Source organism: Tachyglossus aculeatus, chromosome 17, assembly GCF_015852505.1.
Source record: "Tachyglossus aculeatus isolate mTacAcu1 chromosome 17, mTacAcu1.pri, whole genome shotgun sequence".
Taxonomy (NCBI): Eukaryota; Metazoa; Chordata; class Mammalia; order Monotremata; family Tachyglossidae; genus Tachyglossus; species Tachyglossus aculeatus.
The window spans coordinates 51,218,802-51,241,453 of record NC_052082.1 but is presented as its reverse complement, the minus strand read 5'-3'; the positions used below and the strand labels follow the sequence as shown (position 1 = coordinate 51,241,453).

Sequence of the window (22,652 nt, the reverse complement as noted above, 5' to 3'; positions counted from 1 at the left end):
CTTAGTGCTCTAAATATGAAGGAGGAGCCACATTGGGGACTTCTGGCATGAGCACTGGAGCTATCCGTGGGCGAAATAGGACTGAACCTGTCTTAGCATTCTATCCACAAGCCTCCTCCTCCTCCTCATCAATCGTATTTATTGAGCGCTTACTATTTGCAGAGCACCGTACTAAGCGCTTGGGAAGTACAAATTGGCAACATATAGAGACAGTCCCTACCCAACATTGGGCTCACAGTCTAAAAGGGGGAGAAAGAGAACAAAACCAAACATACTAACAAAATAAAATAAATAGATGGGGCTGCAGTCAGATAAGGGCAGCTGTGCGAGGAAAGACAGAAAAATGGGACAGTAAGAGGGGAGACAGGGAAAATGATGGACATGAGGAGGGAAACACTCACATTCTGGGTGCTGATTGCCCTGAAGTGTTCTGAAATGAAGAGGAAGGGCCTTGCCCAGATGCATTCTGTACCAACCCCATTCCATAGTGCCACAGAAAGTTTCTTGAGACATGAGTCTTTGAGGTTGGAGGGCTCCTGAACTGTACTCAGTCTATATTCTTTAGTTAGTAACAGCCAGCTGGGTAGACTGACCTCCACACTCCTCCTGCACTTTCTACCACCATCCTCATACCTGCTGAACACCAGGGCTATCTCTTCTGCCTAGGAAATTGCTTCCCCCATACTTGCTCAGGATAGGTATCAATATATGCTGGATGAGTAGAAAGGGAGTTGGTATTAATTCTACTATTGTGTCCCTTTAAGGGGGAGGTCACCCCTGTGAGAAAATGAGTGTGATGGAGAACTCTTGGTATTTGTGGTAATATACACAGCTGTTCTAAGCATCATGAAATACAAAACACACACACACATACACGAGTTTTCTTGGAGTCTAGAAAGCACTTAATGGGTAACAGATCCCACTGCAACCTGGCCACAGACCTCTACTGTTCCCCGCAGCTAAAGTGTTAACTTCAACCCCACCCTCCCAAAAGTCAGCCTGCAATGCCCCTCATGACAGAAAAACTCCCTCCTGCTCCCACACCTCTCCCCTTGGCTCTTCTGCAGCCTGACACTGAGTCTACAACCATTCCAAAGAGATCTGGGCAAGGGAGATGAGCTCTTTCCTTTTCTTCCTGGAATCGATGAGGGGGGCTCGGTTAATGGTTTCTCCGGTCTCCGTGGGGCTTTTCATGTTGTGCATTGATGGAAGTTTCCCCTTGTGATTGCTATAACAACACCAGCGTAGGGGTGAAAAATGCAGTTCCAATTTCCCCGGCAGATTGCCGTCCCCTCCAAATTCGTGAGTCCCTGATTGCTTAGGCTAGGGAAGATTTCGCAACACACTGGAGCCAACAGTAATGATATAAACTGGGCCAGGAAAGCATCTAAGATGACTTGATTTCGGCCGTGGCTACAGAGGGATCGGGCTGGGGCGTGATGCTGCACAACTTTGGCCTGCTGACATCCATGGGGCTGCCTCACTCACACCGTGGACGACAAAAACAACATTGCCACTGGCCACCCTCCTTATAACCCTGGACAGGTTGGGTTACAATTCAAGTCTGTAACCTCCTTGTGGGCACGGATCATGTCTGTCAACTCTATTTTATCCTACCCTCCCAGGCACTTAGTATAGTGTTCCACACACAGTAAGTGCTCAATAAATGCCACCAGCTGATGGATGGGTTGAAAGGCCTAGCCCTCTGCGCAGTGGCCAACTGCCAATCTTAGTGGCCACAGTCCAGCTCCAGTGGTGACTTGGGAGATGAGGCCTGGACCATTTCTCACTCCTGATAGGTTGTAAGCTCCTTGAGGGTAGGGATTGTGTCTCTTACCTCTTTGCACTCTCCCACATGGTTAATACAGTGCTCTACAATAAATACTATTGATTGACAACCTGAAGGGCACTGCGGAAGGTACCCCCCAACCATTCTGTGGCGATTCTTTTTCCCCCAGACGTTTAGTGAAGAAAGACTGCAATGGCAGAAACTTGAACTCAGAGTGAGGCAGCAGCAGACAGCACTAACGAAAGCACCAGGTTTTGAACCTGATCATTTTCTTTTCCTTGGCTACTCGACTAGACATTTTTTAAATGTTGATTGCCTTGGCACCCAGACACTAGGACAAAGACACATTAGAAACAGAAATGTGGAGAGGAGCATCTCTCTTTGAGGTTGGGGAGAGTGGAAAGAAGAGAGGGAGACAAAAAATAAGTCTTCATTGTCTTCTCTCTTTCTTGTGCCAAAACTTTGATTATAACCCTTATGTCATCTCTGCTTCTTCTGCATCAAGAGAACAAAGATCTCCTATATGCACATGCTGCTGTCATTTTTGACTTCTATCTTTTATCAGTCAATCTCATCAGTGGTATTTATTGAGCGCTTACTGTGCACAGGGCACTGTAAAGTGCTTGGGATAATACCATACAACAGAGTTGGTTGACACATTCCCCGCCCACAACAAGCTTACAGTCCAGAGGGGGAGACAGGCATTAATATAAATAAATCATTTAACTTCCCCTTTCCTCATACTCAGTCTGTCTCTATATCCTGTTGGTTCTTTTTCCATAATGTTTCTTAGATCTGCCCCCTCCTTCCTACCCAAACTTCCCCACCCTGTGTCTTCCCTATTGCACAGCCCCTTACATAGTCCTAAAATGTCATTCTGCTGACATCTCTCCACTCTTCAAAAATCTCCAGTGGCTATACACGTCCCACCTCAAACATAAAGCCCTGCTCATTGTCTTCTAGGTTCTCCAGCAGCCCTTCCCTCCTTACGTATCCATCCTCTTCACCTCCTACCCTCCAGTCCATCCTCCGTGCTCCTCCCTCATGCTCACATTTCCTGCCCCTTGCATTTGCCCTTCACCCTGTTTGGAACTCCCTCGCACTTCAAATCCACCAGAAACCAGCTCTTACCACCTTCAAAGCCCTTTTGAAATCCCACCTCCTTCAGAAAGCTTCTACCCAAGGTCTTCTCCCCAAGACATATCCTCCTAACCACCATTTAACACTTAAGTACTCACAGTCACCCATAGCATTTAAGTACACATTGATCTATGTAAACATTTATGCATTTACTTGTCCACCTTTCCATTCTGGCTGGGTCATAAGGAATTCCCTTCCCAGTTCTCGGGGTTGGGGAGGGGTGAGGGAGAGGGAGAGGGAGAGGGAGGGAGGGAGGGAGAGAGAGAGAGAGAGAGAGAGAGAGAGAGAGAGAGAGAGAGAGAGACCCAGTTTAAAACTGTGTAATGGCCTGGACATGGCATGCCATTGGGGTATGGGTGCAGGAATCAATCACTCCACAGTATTTATTGCATGCCTACTTTGTGTAGAGCACTGCACTAAGCATTTGGGAAATTGCAATAGAATTAGTGGACATGATCTCTGGCCTCCAGGAGCTAACAATCTAATGGGGGAGACAGACACTAAAATACATTATGGGAAGGAAGGTGTAGGAGAGGATAAAAATATGGACGTAAGAACTAAGGGGAGTTGCAAGTACTTAAATTTTTAGGTGATTAGGAGAGACTGAAGTGGCAGTTGGAGGAATACAGTTGGGGAAACTAACCTGGGATGGCCTTGAGGAGACATGATTTCAGCAGGGTTTTGAAGGTGGGGAGAGCAGTGGTCTGAGGGATGTGAAGGGGCTGGGAGGGTGTAAGCAAGTGGTCATTGGCAAAAGAGGCAAGAATGAGGCCCTGTGAGTAGGGTGATGAGAGAAATGAAGAGCATGAGCTGAGTTGTGGTGGGAAAAGAGAGTGGATACATAGGAGGGAGAGAGTGGATAAATAGTGGATAGAGCGTTTTTAAACTGTCAGGAGTTTTTTCTGTGGAGAAGAAAGGCCAGGGTCAATCCCAGTCCCCTGTCTCTCTCCAGGTGACAGAGGCTGGGATCCCAGTTTAGCCTTAGTCTCCCCAGACTGGCTGGCCCTGACTGGGTGAGAATGCTGGGGAGGAAGAGGGCTAGGACAAGGCCCTGCAACCGTGGCCATGGAGATGACATGGCTGGACGAGGGAGAGCTGGACTGAGGCCCTGATGCGCATGAGCAATGTGGTTATGCTCTATTTCCTCTGAGAGACAGTCTGCAGAAACCCATAACCACTAAAAATAAACTTAACCCGTTGCTTACCTCTAAGCTATTGGGGGTGGGGGTTAGATCACAGGGCTCCCTTTTGCTGATTCAGCACCCTGTTCAGAGTATGGAGACACTCTGAACAGAATTGACTTGGTCCTTTTTTGGGTAACCCACAATGCCCTCAAAACTCTGGGGTAGATGAATCTCAGCCTCCATGTGGACCTTCCCCCAGTTACAATCCCTCTTTCCCAAGCTATAAGGGATCTGGCTCTCTGATGCTGTATATCACAACTGTATTCCTTATATCCCAGAGATATAGGAAGCAGTGTGGCTGAGTGGAAAGAGCCCGGGCTTTGGAGTCAGAGGTCAAGGGTTCAAATCCCGGCTCCACCACTTGTCAGCTGGGTGACTCTGGGCAAGTCACTTCACTTCTCTGGGCCTCAGTTCCCTCATCTGGAAAATGGGGATGAAGACTGTGAGCCCCACGTGGGACAACCTGATCACCTTGTATCCTCCCCAGAGCTTAGAACAGTGCTTTGCACATAGTAAGCGCTTAATGAATGCCATCATCATTATTATTATTATAGGAGGAATTACCTGACTGTCAAAGTGATTAAAGTGATTAAACATTTTCAGGGTAATTGGGAAATCAAGGGAAAGAACGGAACACAATCCTAGAGATATTTAAGAATCGGATGGATAGCTATAAATCTAAAACTCTTCACTGCCGGGAGGCAGGGGGTTGGACCTAATGACCTCTCAATATCCCTTCAAGTTCTAGGATTCTATGAGTCCACGAACTTGTGTGCATATTCTTGGAAGGCTATATCTTCACACCTAGTTCCTGAAACTTTGGCCAGGGATATTACTGGGTGAAAAGGTGATGTGGGCGAGCTCAACTTTGCGCACCCTCACGCTTCACCTCGCAGGACACTGTGAGCCCACTGTTGGGTAGGGACCGTCTCTATATGTTGCCAACTTGTACTTCCCAAGCACTTAGTACAGTGCTCTGCACACAGTAAGTGTTCAATAAATACGATTGATTGATTGATTGATTCCGAGTCAGTCGAACCACCCACTTCCTCTGCGTGGACACACAGTAACACTGTTCAACCAAGCTGGCCATTACATTTTAATCAATCTCCTCTGCCAGACAGCCCTGGGCACCTTACCTTACAGCAGAATAAAGAGAAATGTGGTTGGCATGACCACTCACTCCACCCGCATCAAAGGTCACCACCTGTAGAGAAAGCCAGACCATCAGTAACTGGGATGATGAAGAGGAGGAGGAGTAGAACTGTGGTATTTGTTAAGGGCTTACTATTTGTCAAACACGGTACTAAGCACTGGGGTAGATACAGGGTAACCAAGTTGGACTCAGTCTCTGTTCCACTTAGGGCTCACGGTGTAAGTAGGAGCGAGAACAGATAGTTAATCTCTATTTAGCAGATGAGGAAACTGAGGCACAGGGAAGTTAAGTAACTTGTCCAGGGTCACACAGTAGGCAGAGTTGGAATTAGAACTCAGTCCTCTGAGTCCCAGGCTCTTTCCACTTGAACACACTGGTTTTCAATGCTCTTCAAAGACTGTATTTTCATCTACATATGCCTGCTTGTCTTTCCCATTAGAGTAGATTGTAAGGTCCTCAGGGATCGGATCACGTTTTCCCGCTTTCTGTTCTGTCAAATGCACTGTGCAGCGTGCTCCCCACACAGTGGGTGCCCAATACATACCCCTCATGCCAACTGGACAGGTCCGATGGGGATGGACAGTAACGCTTGCATCTGACCCACCGTTGGAAAGAGGATGCCACACAGGGGAAGAGAGATTAGAGATTATCCCCCTTGGTCTGAAGCTCTAGCTCTGCAAAAAAGAGCCAGAAAATGCCCTGCAGTAGGGGGAGGTGGGGCAGGGGAAGGAAGGGTTCTCTCCAGAGACTGCAGTACACTGAAAGGGACAGGAATGCCTTGTTCTTTACAGCATCTTTCCCCCCACCCTAAAATAGCCCTGCCCTGTTCTTCACGTTAATAAGCTCCCTCTCCAGCTCAAGAACATGTCAGGCCCCATCCTTTCCTGGAGCTCCGGAAGAGAATACTCCTGCTTGCTCACCCAGGTGGCCCCATCTTTCTTCCACACTTTATATTTCCTATCTGTTTGCCAGGCAGGGCCTGCAGCACCGGGTTAAATCAATCAATCAATCAATCAATTGTATTTATTGAGCACTTACTGTGTGCAGAGCACTGGACTAAACGCTTGGAAAGTCCAAGTTGGCAACATCTAGAGACAGTCCCTACCCAACAGTGGGCTCACAGTCTAAAAGGGGGAGACAGAGAACAAAACCAAACATACCAACAAAATAAAATAAATAGAATAGATATGTACAAGTAAAATTAATAAATAATAACACATGGACACACACACAAAAAAACACCATCTTGTCCCACCCAACCAAAAATCAATCAATCACTGGTATTTATCAAGTGCTAGTATCTACCGCAGTGCTTAGTACAGTGCCGGGCACAGAGTAAACACCTAACAAATACCACAATTATTATTAGAGAAGTAGTGAGGCCTAGTGGATAGAAACCGGCCCTGAAAGCTGGAAGGACCTGGGTTCTAATCCCGGCTCTGCCACTCATCAATCAATCAATCACATTTATTGAGCGCTCACTGTGTGCAGAGCACTGTACTAAGCGCTTATAATAATGGCATTTATTAAGCGCTTACAAAGCACTGTTCTAAGCGCTGGGGAGGTCACAAGGTGATCAGGTTGTCCCCTGGGGGGCTCACAGTCTTAATCCCCATTCTACAGATGAGGTAACTGAGGCACAGAGAAGTGAGGTCGAGGGAATGTCCAAAGAACCCTCATCACCCACTTGGCAACCTGCTGCTCCCCATTCTGGGTCTCCCCCGCCACAAGAAATCTAGTTAAGAGACCTGGGCAGACCCAGGAGATCTCTTTGGGAAGAGAAGGTGGTGAAGCTTTAAACTGGCTGTAATCAGTGTCTGATGGGGAAAGCCTGGGGGAAAGACACAGGTGGCCCACTGTTGGGTAGGGACTGTCTCTATATGTTCCCAACTTGTACTTCCCAAGCGCATAGTACAGTGCTCTGCACACAGTAAGCGCTCAATAAATACGATTGATGATGATGACGATGATGAGGTGGCAGTGTACCTCCATAAACGGTTTCCATAAAGGCAAAGGGAACAGAAACCATTCATGATGTTGCCCAGCAATCTGTGTTGGGTTAGATGGCTTCAGGCATCTTGGGTGGAAAGTAAACCAAGCTAGGTTTTGGACTTGGTGCGTGTTTGTTTTAAAGAAAATCTAAATTGGTTTGGGAAGAGTTGTGCGGTCCAGAGTGCCTGAGAGGTGCTACCCCAATATACCTTTCTCGTGGAAAATGGAATAATGTCTGTCAGAACCATCCTTCTTCCGTCTTCACTTTCTGCCCTGTTTTTGACACCTCGGAAGGTGAAATGTGCATGTGACAGCAAGTCCATTGCTTTGTTTGATGCCAGATCAAATGAAGGTTCCACTTAGCTTAGGCTTCCAGATGCACTTATACAAGCTCCGTGTGGAGCTCAGCAAATAGCAGATATGGTCTAGTTTGCCTGGTTTCTCTTTCTGAAAAAAAAACTCTCATCCACGTCTCACACTCTCTCTTTCTGTTTCTGTCTCTCCCCCCATGCTCCCCTCACTCCACATTTTCTTCTTAGTGCTTCTCTTCTCTATACCTGTAATTACCTGCTTTTGACATGATGTGACTCCTCTAATTCTCTTTATCCAGTGCCAACAGGGCAATTCTCAGGGAAGACGGAAAGAGAGTGGAGAATAGCTAGGAATTATACTCACCAACATGGGGAGTACTGGGAGTGGCCGAGTTTTCAGGATTCCAGGTTAGCGGATGTCTAATTGCCACTCCTTTTTAACCTGCTGGGGTAGGGGGGAAATCTCCCCATGAGGGGGCCGTGCTGTATCTAAACAGCCTGGGTTAGGACAGTACCTGTCCATACAGCACTTCCATCTGGGCCCCACAGTGAGTTCAAACTCATTTTCAAGCCCTTTGGATTAACAATAATTCATTTCCCCATATTGAAGATGGAGCCCCAGGTTCATTCTGGGAGAGTGTCTGATTCTCTTCCAGGTTTAGGTTAGGTTAGGGCTAGGGTCGGATCATTATTGGTGTGTTTTAAGGTAGTCACAGAAGCATCTCCACCAAGCTGAGCCTATAGTATTAGGAAGGACTCAAGGCTCAAAGCCTTACTGAATTTAGCAGGGCCCATTCTCCCAGGGACAACTAAAGGAGGAGTGGGGGTGTATTTTTGCTGCAGGGCTCCAAACGATGGTAGTGGGGAGGCCCAGGCATGCTACTGGGAACAAGAAAGACTCCCAAGAAGCCATCTCGTGACCCACTGCCCTCTCACTTTATTGTGGCTCAAATTCAAAGCGAATACAAGTATTCTGAATTGCTAAACTCGAGCTATTCTTTGGTGGGTGTCTACTTCTGACATTTGTTCTATGATTGGCGGTGCGCTTCTGATCCTCCTTATCTCTCCAATGCAACTGAACTTCGAGGCCTTTCTGAAATCACATTTCCTCCAGGAGGCCTTCCCTGATTAACCTCTCATCTCCCCACCTTAGTTCGGCACTTCGGACTCCCAAGTTCATAGCTTTATCGGTAAATTATTTTATTTTATTTTGTTAGTATGCTTGGTTTTGTTCTCTGTCTCCCCCTTTTAGACTGTGAGCCCACTGTTGGGTAGGGACTGTCTCTATATGTCGCCAACTTGTACTTCCCAAGCGCTTAGTACAGTGCTCTGCACACAGTAAGCACTCAATAAATACGATTGATGATGATGATGATGATTATTTTAGGGTCTGTCTCTCCAGACAGGGAAGAATGTCTATTGACTTTATCGTACGCTCCCAAGTACTTAGTACAGGGTCCTCGGAGAGTAAGTGCTCAGCATATGCTACTGATGGACTGAACTGAACTCTTCCTTTTCATCAGACACGATCTTTTCCCTAGTCTTCAGGTGAAACTCGCTGATTTTAAAAGTGAAGCTCCACTTCCTTTGGCCTTGAGTCATTTATAGAAAAGCAGTTGATTCTGCTGCCACCTTGAAACCTATTCTGGCTCGTTGCCCTAGTGAGGCAGCCAAGTAAGTGAAGTCAGGGCAGGCAAGAAGACCCTGCCCTGCCTGTCATGGGTGTTCAAGCAAACTGAACTGGTACATCTAGCAAAGGGGCTGGGAGGGGAAATGCTGCTAAAAGGTGATTATCTGCTCAGAAGCACTTAGGGAGTTTCCCTGAACTGCTGAGGGCCCCAAGAGCACCTGCTCTGAAATGCAGGCTCCCTTGGTTGGCCATCCATGGAACCTCTTATCTCAATCTTAACTGCAGGACAGCACAAAGATACTAATGGGGATTGTTCGGTTGGCGTTAGGATTGATGGGGAGGGAAGCTTTCACTTCCAGCAGAGGTCCCGGATCACAGGAGAGAGCTGGAGGGCTGGGAGGAAAACCAGGAACCTGATCCCCGGATCCCTTCCAGAGTTTCAGGAAAGAAAAATCTACTAAACGACCAGGATTAGGGTTTAGTTCTACGAGGCCAGGAGCCCCGATGCTCCCTCCCTTACCCAGCCTTCCCAAGAAGGAGCAAAAATCATTACGCCACTGCTGCCAAAGCTCGTACTAGCCTGGCCTAGTGGAAAGAGTATGGGCCTGGAAGTTGGAGGACCTGGGTTCTGATCTCTGCTCCGCCACTTATCTGCTGTGTGACCTTGGGCAAGTTGCTTCACTTTTCTGTGCCTCAGTTCCTGCAAAATGGGAAATTCAATTCCTGTGGTCCCTCCTGCTTGGACTGTCAGCCCCATGTGGTTCCTGATTATCTTGTATCTAGCCCAGAGCTCAGTACAATGCTTGACACACAGTAAGTGCTTAACAAATAATAATAATGGCATTTGTTAAGTACCTACTATGTGCCAAGCACTGTTCTAAGCACTGGGGGGGTACCCACATGGGGCTCACAGTCTTAATCCCCACTTTACAGATGAGGTAACTGAGGCACAGAGAAGTTAAGTGTCTTGCCCAAAGTCACACAGCTGACAAGTGATGGAGCTGGGATTAGAACCCAGGACCTCTGATTCCCAAGTCCATGCTCTTTCCACTGAGCCTCGCCTGCTATTGTTATTATGTATCCCTACCACCTATTCAACAAGGCCAAAGAGAAAGAGGTTTTCTGTCCTGTGGATTGGATTCCTTCCTCTTTCTTACGGAGTAGCCATTGGAGAGATTCACCCTGGTCTGGGAGAAGGAGACTTGGGAACCTCCGAGGCACTCAAGAAGGTGGAGGCAGCCCCCAAGTCCGGCCTGGGCTTTAGCAGGACAGGTTCTGGAAAGAATTCCTATGGAATTTGGCTAGGACTTGAACACACTGCGCCCTCCCCCCCGCCCCCACACCTCTTCTCCCATTAAACGGGAGTTAAGCAGCAATTAAAAATAATGGGCTGTGGAGCCAGAATCAGGCTCCAGGCTCTCTCATAGCACCGACTAGATAGGAACTGCGGATGTCCGCCGTAAACCTGGGCTTTGGGAAAATCCGGGGGGCTTCTGGGACACTGAGTAGAAGCAGCCAACTGCTAGGAGGAAGCAGTTGTGAAGCAGTTGTGAAGCAGTCTGTGAAGCAGCGTGGTTCAGTGGAAAGAGCCCGGGCTTTGGACTCAGAGGTCATGGGTTCGAATCCCGGCTCCGCCACATGTCTGCTGTGTGACCTTGGGCAAGTCACTTCACTTCTCTGAGCCTCAGTTCCCTCGTCTGTAAAATGGGGATTAAGACTGTGAGCCCCCTGTGGGACAACCTGATTACCTTGTAACCTCCCCAGCGCTTAGAACAGTGCTTTGCACATACTAAGTGCTTAATAAATCCCATTATTATTAGGAGGAATGGAGAGAGCTCTCCCAGCAGTACAGGCTTAACGCTACGAATCATTAAACCCTTCCCTGGTTTGCCAACCACCCTGAAAAATTACTTGGTTTCCACCAATGGCCCTAACTTGGCAGGATGCTGGCCTGCAAGGCCCTGGGCTGGTGCCCCAGGAGAGCATCATTATTCCAAGGAGCTTGGAATGAAGTGCTTGTTCCAAGTATCCGGGCCTTCTCTGCACAGCACTTTCTACTCTGGAGCCTAACTCCCTCAGTCTGTGAGGGCTTTCCCATCCAGACTTGTTCAGAACATTAATCCTGAGTGAGGGGCACCGCTTCCAGCATCAGCCAGTGAGTTGGGGGAGCTCACTTGTAGGGTTCACACTCCTTGTGAAGGGGGGATGAAATGCGCCTTCTTGATTTTAAAAGAGAGATTGGGTGGTCCCCTGGGACCCAACCCTGGGCCTGTGCCACTAGAATTAAAGCCAGGGGCAACTGGGGTGAGCTCCTCCTTTACAGGCTGGCTGCGGTCCTATTGAATCCTAGTGATCTACACTGAGTTCCCTGTGTTCGGTCAACGGGACACACCGCTGCCTCTGCAACGATTCGGAAGGAGTCCTCTAGACTGTACGCTTGCTATGGGCAGGAACGTGTCTGTTAATCCCGGCTCTGCCACTTGTCTGCTGTGTGATCTTGAGCAAGTCACTTAACTTCTCTGTGCCTCAGTGACCTCATCGGTAAAATGGGGATGGCGACTATGAGCCCCACGTGGGACAACCTGATTACCTTGTATTTACCCCAGGGCTTAGAACAGTGCTTGACGCATAGTAAGCGCTTAACAAATACCATTATTATTATATTATTTGAGCCCACTGCTGGGTAGGGACTGTCTCTATATGTTGCCAACTTGTACTTCCCAAGCGCTTAGTACCGTGCTCTGCACACAGTAAGCGCTCAATAAATACGATTGATGATGATGATGATTGTACTCTCCCAGGTGCTTAATGCAGTGCTCTGCCTATAGTAAGCGCTCAATAAATACAATCAATTGATTGAGCCATGAAATAGAGTGAGGCCAGAGAAACATTCCCCAGCCGTGTCTGGTTGTAGCAAAAGGGCCCATTCCAATGCAAAATAATGCTCAGGAGTTTCCTAAATCCGGGATCCAGACCCGCTCTCTCACCTAACATGCCGGGCGAGGAGAAAGCTGGTTGCTTTTGCCTTACTGTCAGGGGGCTCATCCAACGTGTAAATCCTAGCTACCTCTTCAGGAGGAGATGAGTGGGAGAAAATGTCCTGGGTGGGTGCCTTTTGGATTTTAAAATAATTTCTGTGCAGGTGTAATTGAGAAGTAGCCATGGGGCCCCTGGGCAGTGGCCAATCAATCATATTTATTGAGAGCTACTGTATGTAGAACTCTGTACTAAGTGCCTGGTAGAGTACTATATAACAATATGACAGAGTTGGTCAGCACATTCCCTGCTCACAGTGAGCTTACAGTCTAGAGAGGGAGACAGACATTGACATAAATAAATTACAGTACATAAGTGCTGTGGGGTTGAGGGAGGGTATGAATAAAGGGAGCAAATCCAAGTACAAGGCCAACGCAGAAGGGAGTGGGAGAAGAGGAAATGAGGGCTTAGACAGGGAAAGTCTCTTGGAGGAGTTGTGCCTTCAATGGGGCTTTGAAGGTGGGGAGGGTAATTGTCGGCTGGATATGAAGAGGGAGGGGGCTTTAGGACTGTCTCTATATGCCAACTTGTACTTCCCAAGCGCTTAGTACAGTGCTCTGCACACAGTAAGCGCTCAATAAATACGATTGATTGATTGATTGATTCAGGCCAGAGGCCGGACGTGAGCGAGAGGTTGGCAGGGAGATAGACAAGACCGAGGTTGGAGAAGCAGCGTGACTCAGTGGCAAGATCATGGGCTTTGGAGTCAGAGGTCAGGGGTTCAAATCCTGGCTCTGCCAATTGTCAGTTGCGTGACTTTGGGCAAGTCACTTCACTTCTCTGTGCCTCGGTGACCTCATCTGTCAAATGGGGATTAAAACTGTGAGCCCACCGTGGGACAACCTGATCACCTTGTAACCTCCCCAGCGCTTAGAACAGTGCTTTGCACATAGTAAGCGCTTAATAAATGCCATAAAAAAAGAGACTAGGTTGGCATTAGAGGAGTAAAGTAAGTGCGTGGGCTGGGTTGCAGTAGGAGAGCAGTGAAGTAAGGTAGGAGGGGTGCAAGGTGATTGGCAAGGCCAGAGGAACTTTGATTCAGAGGGGATTGGGACTTGACCCCAGTGCATTTCTGTTTAGAAAACATAAACTTTCTGGTCAGGATGGGGGCAGACCAGTCTTTCAATGATTAATAATAATAACAATAATAATAATATTAACTGTGGTATTTGTCAAGAGCTTACTATGTGTCAGGCACTGAACAAAGCGCTGGGGTAGATACATCACCTCGCCCCCTCCTACCTCACCTCCCTTCTTTCCTTCTCCAGCCCAGCCCACACCCTCCGCTCCTCTGCCGCTAACCTCCTCACTGTGCCTCGTTCTCGCCTGTCCCGCCGTCGATCCCGGGCCCATGTCCTCCCCCTGGCCTGGAATGCCCTCCTCCCTCTGCCCATCTGCCAAGCTAGCTCTCTTCCTCCCTTCAAGGCCCTACTGAGAGCTCACCTCCTCCAGGAGGCCTTCCCAGACTGAGCCCCTTCCTTCCTCTCCCCCTCCTCCCCTCCCCATCCCCCCAACCTACCTCCTTCCCCGCCTCAAAGCACCTGTATATATGCTTGTACAGATTTATTACTCTATTTATTTTACTTGTACATATTTACTATTCTATTTATTATATTTTGTTAATGTGTGTTGTTTTGTTGTCTGTCTCCCCCTTCTAGACTACGACCCCGCTATGGGCTAGGGACCGTCTCTATATGTTACCAACTTGTACTTCCCAAGCGCTTAATACAGTGCTCTGCACACAGTAGGTGCTCAATAAATAGGACTGAATGAATAAATGAAAGGTAAATGGATTGGACACAGTCCCGGTCCCACGTAGGGCTCACGGTTTTAATCCCCATTTTATTTTGTTAACATGTTTTGTTTTGTTGTCTGTCTCCCCCTTCTAGAATGTGAGCCCACTGTTGGGTAGGGACCATCTCTATATGTTGCAAACTTGTAATTCCCAAGCGCTTAGTACAGTGCTCTGCACACAGTAAGCGCTCAATAAATACAACTGAATGAATGAATGAATAAGGTAACTTAGGCCCAGAGAAGTCAAGTGACTTCCCCAAGGTCACACAGCAGACATGATGGAGTCAAGATTAGAACCCAGGTCCTCTGACTCCCAGTCTCGTGTTCAATTTACTAAGCCATGCAGCTTTTCTGTTCACCATTTCCTCTCACTTGTGGGGAAGGCAGTGATTGAGCTGCCAGTATAACTGGATTCTCAGGATGGCCTGATGGGCTGGTCAGGCAGCCTGCTTCTCCCTTGGGTAGGGACTGTCTCTATATGTTGCCAACTTGTACTTCCCAAGCGCTTAGTACAGTGCTCTGCACACAGTAAGCGCTCAATAAATACAATTGATTGACTGATTGATTGATTATCACTAGCTAAGTTTCTTATCCCAGTTGGAGAAGACAAGGACAGAGTGTGAAAAACCAAAAAAAAAAATCACCTACAGGTGATTTACCCTACAGGGTAAAAAGTTGGCATCTGATAAATCACTCTTCCTAGGCCCAGTACACCTTTGTTCCCTCTTTCTCCCTAATCCTTTTCTACTTGGCGTCTGTAGCCTTCAAAGTAAAACCTGGAACCCTGCCTAGCTGCAGGAAAGAGTTAGCAGCTAATAGATTCCTTCAAAAAGTTGCCTAGCTGCCTACCAGGGAGGCGCAGATTATCATCATCATCATCATCAATCGTATTTATTGAGCGCTTACTATGTGCAGAGCACTGTACTAAGCGCTTGGGAAGGACAAATTGGCAACATATAGAGACAGTCCCTACCCAACAGTGGGCTCACAGTCTAAAAGGGGGAGACAGAGAACAAAACCAAACATACTAACAAAATAAAATAAATAGAATAGATATGTACAAGTAAAATAAATAAATAGAGTAATAATTATGTACAAACATATATACAGGTGCTGTGGGGAGGGGAAGGAGGTAAGATGGGGGGGATGGAGAGGGGGACGAGGGGGAGAGGAAGGAAGGGGCTCAGTGTGGGAAGGCCTCCTGGAGGAGGTGAGCTCTCAGTAGGGCCTTGAAGGGAGGAAGAGAGCTAGCTTGGCGGATGGGCAGAGGGAGGAGGGCATTACAGGCCCGGGGGAGGACGTGGGCCGGGGGTCGATGGCGGGACAGGCGAGAACGAGGCCTAACGGTGAGGAGATTAGCGGCAGAGGAGCGGAGGGTGCGGGCTGGGCTGGAGAAGGAGAGAAGGGAGGTGAGATAGGAGAGGGCGAGGTGATGGACAGCCTTGAAGCCCAGGGTGAGGAGTTTCTGCCTGATGTGCAGATTGATTGGTAGCCACTGGAGATTTTTGAGGAGGGGAGTAATATGCCCAGAGCGTTTCTGGACAAAGATAATCCGGGCAGCAGCATGAAGTATGGATTGAAGTGGAGAGAGACACGAGGATGGGAGTGATATGCCCAGAGCGAAGAGGTAGGTGTTAAACCTGGGCAGAGAGCTTCCCCCCGATTTTGAAATGCATGCATTCAAAATTCCAAAGAGCCCTGAGATCCTATGGAGAGGTTGACTGAAGTTGGGAACGCTGCCCTTCACGCACTTCGTGGAAAATCAGTTTCCGGATCAGTGCTGAGTTGGAGTCCTGGTGCCTTCTCAAGGGTGTCAGTGTTTTCAGAGGCTGAAACTGCACTGACTCATTCCCTTACAGCTTCTCCTCTTGCTATCTCTCCGTATCATTTCTGCGGGGCTTTGTGAAATGTGGGTGAGCGATGAAGAAACGGGACTTGAGCCCTCCCCCAGCTCTTCCCAAGCTCCGAATTCCTCACCCCAGCCTGACCCCAGCTTTGTCCAAACAAGGACAAAGATTGCTACAGGGAACCCATTGGAGACTTGACTTTACTCTCCGAGACCAGAGTAAAGAGAAGCAAGAAGCAAAAGGAAGGGAAGCAGCGTGGCTCAGTGGAATGAGCACGGGCTTTGGAGTCAGAGGTCATAGGTTCAAATCCCGGCTCCGCCAATTGTCAGCTGTGCGACTTTGGGCAAGTCACTTAATAATAATAATAATAATTGGCATTTGTTAAGTGCTTACTATGTGCAAAGCACTGTTCTAAGCACTGGGGAGGATACAGGGTGATCAGGTTGTCCCACGTGGGGCTCACAGTCTTAATCCCCATTTTACAGATGAGGTAACTGAGGCCCAGAGAAGTTAAGTGACTTGCCCAAGATCACCCAGCAGACATGTGGCGGAGTCGGCATTCGAACCCATGACCTCTGACTCCAAAGCCCGGGCTCTTTCCACTGAGCCATGCTGCTTCTCTGTGCTTCAGTTACCTCATCTGTAAAATGGGGATTAAGACTGTGAGCCCCCCGTGGGACAACCTGATCACCTTGTAACCTCCTCAGTGCTTAGAACAGTGCTTTGCACATAGTAAGCGCTTAATAAATGCCATGATTAAACCAGGGACCTCCCTGCCCAACTCCCACTAATAAACTCATTTCACTTGTATTGTCAACAGTCAGTAATCACCCAATCCAGGTCTGTGAGCCCTCCAATAGATTGCTCAGGGGTCCCCTAACTTTTGAACACTGGAGTCATGATAGTGGTCTCCTAAACTGCCCTCCACCATTTTTTAAATAGTATTTGTTAAGCACTTACTATGTGCCAGGCACTGTACTAAGCGCTGGGATAGACACAAGCTCAACAGGTGGTACACAGTCCCTCACTGGGGCTCACAGTCTTACTCCCCATTTTACAGCTGAGGTAACTGAGAAACATAGAAGTGACTTGCCCAAGGTCACACAGCATACAATCAATCAATCAATCGTACATATTTATTATATATGTACATATATATACATATTATATATGTAATATGTTTGTACATATTTATTACTCTATTTCTTTATTTTACTTGTACATATCTATTCTATTTATTTTATTTTGTTAGTATGTTTGGTTTCGTTCTCTGTCTCCCCCTTTTAGACTGTGAGCCCACTATTGGGTAGGGACTGTCTCTATATGTTGCCAACTTGTACTTCCCAAGCGCTTAGTACAGTGTTCTGCACACAGTAAGCGCCCAATAAATATGATTGATGATGATGATGATAATTATTATTATCAATATCATTGTGGTCCCAAAGCCCAAGACCCTAAAAGACTCAGGGGTGTTGCCCTCCTCCCCTGCCTCTCTCTCCAAGGCTCCTTCCTGCCATACACACTATCAATCAATCAATCGTATTTATTGAGCGCTTACTGTGTGCAGAGCACTGGACTAAGCGCTTGGAAAGTCCAAGTTGGCAACATATAGAGACAGTCCCTACCCAACAGTGGGCTCACAGTCTAAAAGGGGGAGACAGAGAACAAAACCAAACATACTAACAAAATAAAATAAATAGAATAGATATGTACAAGTAAAATAAATAAAGAAATAAATAGAGTAATAAATATGTACAAATATATATACATATATACAGATGCTGTGGGGAAGGGAAGTGGTGGAGCCAGGATTAGAACCCAGGTCCTCTGACTCCCAAACCCAGGCTCTTTCCACTAGTCCATCCTGCTTCAAGCCCGTGGGTTGAATGTCCCCACAGGGCCAGTGTATATATCTATAATTCTATTTATTTATATTGATGCCTGTTTACTTGTTTTTGATGTCTGTCTCCCCGCCTTCTGGACGGTAAGCCCATTATGGGCAGGGATTGTCTCTAACGCTGCATTGGACTATCCAAGTGCGCTTAGTACAGGGCTCTGCACACAGTAAGCGCTCAGTAAATAAGATTGAGTGAATGAATGAATGAAATAAACTTTATATGGGGAGAAGGTAGGGAGGCTAATGGGAATCCTTATTCATTCATTAAGGCCCTACTGAGAGCTCACCTCCTCCAGGAGGCCTTCCCACACTGAGCCCCTTCCTTCCTCTCCCCCTCGTCCCCCTCTCCATCCCCCCCATCTTACCTCCTTCCCTTCCCCACAGCACCTGTATATATGTATATATGTTTGTACAGATTTATTACTCTATTTATTTATTTCTTTATTCTACTTGTACATATCTACTCTATTTATTTTATTTTGTTAGTATGTTTGGTTTTGTTCTCTATCTCCCCCTTTCAGACTGTGAGCCCACTGTTGGGTAGGGACTGCCTCTATATGTTGCCAACTTGGACTTCCCAAGCGCTTAGTACAGTGCTCTGCACACAGTAAGCGCTCAATAAATACGATTGATGATGATGATGACCTTGCCTATCTCACTGCAGACCCCTAGCCTACACCCTGCCTCTGGCCAGGAATGACCTCCGTCTCCCCTTTTTAGACTGTGAGCCCACTGTTGGGTAGGGACTGTCTCTAGATGTTGCCAACTTGGACTTCCCAAGCGCTTAGTACAGTGCTCTGCACACAGTAAGCGCTCAATAAATACGATTGATGATGCTGATGACCTCGCCTATCTCACTGCAGACCCCTAGCCTACACCCTGCCTCTGGCCGGGAATGACCTCCGTCTCCCCCTTTTAGACTGTGAGCCCACTGTTGGGTAGGGACTGTCTCTATATGTTGCCAACTTGGACTTCCCAAGCGCTTAGTACAGTGCTCTGCACACAGTAAGCGCTCAATAAATACGATTGAGGATGATGATGATGATGATGACGTTTGCACGTTCTGCTTGGCGCAGGTTCACATTACCAGATCGACGCGGTCGGCTTCGATGTGGCGGAGGAGGATGGAAGCCACCAGCTGAGTATCCCACTGGACGGCCGGGTTGTCAGGCAGATCCCTGGAAGTCAGAGCGACAGACCGGGTGAGTCTCCTCAGATTCCCAAACACACCCTCCCCCAGGACACAGCTCATGTTTTATCATCATCATCATCATCATCAATCGTATTTATTGAGCGCTTACTATGTGCAGAGCACTGTACTAAGCGCTTGGGAAGTACAAGTTGGCAACATATAGAGACAGGCCCTACCCAACAGTGGGCTCACAGTCTAAAAGGGGGAGACAGACAACAAAACCAAACATACTAACAAAATAAAATAAATAGAATAGATATGTATTTCCCCCTTTTAGACTGTGAGCCCACTGTTGGGTAGGGACTGTCTCTATATGTTGGCAATTTGTACTTCCCAAGCGCTCAGTACAGTGCTCTGCACATAGTAAGCGCTCAATAAATATGATTGATGATGATGATGATATGTACAAGTAAAATAAATAAATAGAGTAATAAATATGTACAAACATATTTTATCACAAACCTGAACCTTGACAACCTTATCAGTTTCAGTTAATCACTCCACCTAACCCCCAGCGAGTTCTTCAAGGTCTGTCAAGTGCACACATGACCTACTTGGGGAAGCAGCGTGGCTCGGTGGAAAGAGCCCGGGCTTTGGAGTCAGAGGTCATGGGTTCAAATCCCGGCTCCGCCACTTGTCAGCTGTGTGACTTTGGGCATGTCACTTCACTTCTCTGGGCCTCATTTCCCTCATCTGGAAAATGGGGATTAAGACTGTAAGCCCCCCGTGGGACAACCTGATCACTTTGTAAACTCCCCAGCGCTTAGAACAGTGCTTTGCACATAGTAAGCGCTTAATAAATGCCATTATTATTATTATTATTATGACCTGCCTCAGACTGGGCAGTGGGTGTGCGTGCGGGGGGGAGGTGTGTATATGTTATGGCGGCAGTCACCGACACGCAGACGGCCACTCTCCGACTGGAAGGATCTCTTCCCTTCCAATTCTACCTCAGAACTGGAAGTGGGTGGAGGGGGTGGGAAGCGGGGCTGGGGGGAGGAAGGGGGATTTCATTTCTATCCTCAAATCCAATTTCCCTGCCTCCTTAGAATTTGGGAAAAGAACACGTTTTAGTAGAAGTACCTGTATATATGTATATATGTTTGTACATATTTATTACTCTATTTATTTATTTATTTTATTTGTACATATCTGTTCTATTTATTTTATTTTGTTAGTATGTTTGGTTTTGTTCTCTGTCTCCCCCTTTTAGACTGTGAGCCCACTGTTGGGTAGGGACTGTCTCTATATGTTGCCAATTTGTACTTCCCAAGTGCTTAGTACAGTGCTCTGCACATAGTAAGCGCTCAATAAATACGATTGATGATGTTGATGATGATGAAGTAGGGGTGGAGCTTGGGCCGTTAGAGATGATCAGAGGTGAGTGGAAAAGCAGTGTGGCCCAGTGGATAGAGCACAGGCCTCGGAATCAGAAGGTCCTGGGTTCTAATCCTGACTATGTCACTTCTCTGTCTTCCTCTCCCCCTGTCCACCCCCCCCATCTTACCTCCTTCCCTTCCCCACAGCACCTGTATACATGTTTGTATATATTTATTACTCTATTTATTTATCTTACTTGTACATATCTATTCTATTTATTTTATTTTGTTAGTATGTTTGGTTTTGTTCTCTGTCTCCCCCTTCTAGACTGTGAGCCCGCTGTTGGGTAGGGACTGTCTCTATGTGTTGCCGACTTGTACTTCCCAAGCGCTTAGTCCAGTGCTCTGCACACAGTAAGCGCTCAATAAATACAATTGATTGATTGATTGGTTCTCTGCTGTGGGACCTTGGGTAAGTCACTTGACTTCTCTGTACCTCGGTTACTTCATCGGTAAAATGGGAATTGAGACTGTGAGTTCCATGAAGCGGCGTGGCTTAGTGGAAAGAGCCTGGACTTGGGAGTCAGAGGTTGTGGGTTCTAATTCCTCTTCTGCCACTTGTCAGCCGTGTGACTTTGGGCCTCGGTTCCCTCATCTGTAAAATGGGGATGAAGCCTCTGAGCCCTACATGGGACACCCTGATTACCTTGTATCTACCCCAGTGTTTAGAACAGTGCTTTGCACATAGTAAGTGCTTAACCAATGCCATCATTGTTCTTATTATTATGTGGGACAGGGACTGTGTCCAACCTGATTAAATTGTATTCACTCCAGCACTTGGTACAGTGCCTTGCATGTACTAAGAGCTTAATATATGTATATATGTATATATGTTTGTACATATTTATTACTCTATTTATTTCTTTATTTATTTTGCTTGTACATATCTATTCTATTTATTTTATTTTGTTAGTATGTTTGGTTTTGTTCTCTGTCTCCCTCTTTTAGACCGTGAGCCCACTATTGGGTAGGGACTGTCTCTATATGTTGCCAACTTGTACTTCCCAAGCGCTTAGTACAGTGCTCTGCACACAGTAAGCGCTCAATAAATATGATTGATGATGATGATGATAATTATTATTATCAATATCATAGTGGTCCCAAAGCCCAAGACCCTAAAAGACTCAGGGGTGTTGCCCTCCTCCCCTGCCTCTCTCTCCAAGGCTCCTTCCTGCCATACACACTATCAATCAATCAATCAATCAATCAATCGTATTTACTGAGCGCTTACTGTGTGCAGAGCACTGGACTAAGCGCTTGGGAAGTCCAAGTTGGCAACATATAGAGACAGTCCCTACCCAACAGTGGGCTCACAGTCTAAAAGGGGGAGACAGAGAACAAAACCAAACATACTAACAAAATAAAATAAGTAGAATAGATATGTACAAGTAAAATAAATAGAGTAATAAATATGTACAAACATATATACAGGTGCTGTGGGGAAGGGAAGGAGGTAAGATGGGGGGGATGGAGAGGGGGATGAGGGGGAGAGGAAGGAAGGGGCGCAGTGTGGGAAGGCCTCCTGGAGGAGGTGAGCTCTCAGTAGGGCCTTGAAGGGAGGAAGAGAGCTAGCTTGGCGGATGGGCAGAGGGATTGTGGGCATTCCAGGCCCGGGGGATGACGTGGGCCGGGGGTCGATGGCGGGACAGGTGAGAATGAGGGAACAGATATCTTTGCTTCATCATTTTCATATCCTTTTCCTATTTGTGGGCAGAGGAGGGCAGGGCTGGATACAGCAATCTTTGTCTATTATATAGTCTGGCTCTCTCGCCTCCTAGTCACACGGCTGGCAGTAAGAAGGGGGGCTGCAGGAGATGGGGGGAATTGGGAGGAGGTCCCAGGCAGAACTGGGATTTTGTGGTCTCCAGTGAACAGCTGGAACAGCTTCCACCCTGGACGCCATTTTTTGGGAAGAGGCTGTGCATCCATATGCCTGCTGCTCTGTTTCTCAACAACAACCAAACCATGGGCTGCGCTGTCCTGGGATCTTTCTTCCCTATGGAACCCTAGGCCGTGGCAGAGTTCCTTAATTTTTATTAAACCCCTCTTTTATTCACTGCCACAAGTGGAAAGAGCCCGGGCTTTGGAGTCAGAGGTCATGGGTTCAAATCCCGGCTCTGCCAATTGTCAGCTGTGTGACTTTGGGCCAGTCACTTCACTTCTCTGGGCCTCAGTTCCCTCACCTGGAAAATGGGGATGAAGACTGTGAGCCCCCAGGGGACAACTTGATCACCTTGTAACCTTCCCAGTACTTAGAACAGTGCTTTGCACATTGTAAGCGCTTAATAAATGCCATCATTATTAT

General features: G+C 47.3%; 1 protein-coding gene across 1 annotated transcript in view; it reads right to left on the bottom strand.

Moving 5' to 3' along the window:
- PIGL (phosphatidylinositol glycan anchor biosynthesis class L) overlaps positions 1-22,652 on the bottom strand; it is a 120,211-nt gene that overhangs the window by 17,584 nt on the left and 79,975 nt on the right. Inside the window, exons 3-4 of the mRNA XM_038758846.1 lie at positions 18,864-18,954; positions 5,253-5,320 (exon numbers count right to left, since the gene is read on the bottom strand). Of these exons, the coding sequence (XP_038614774.1) occupies positions 5,253-5,320; positions 18,864-18,954 (159 nt within the window). The remainder of the gene's footprint in view (positions 1-5,252; positions 5,321-18,863; positions 18,955-22,652) is intronic.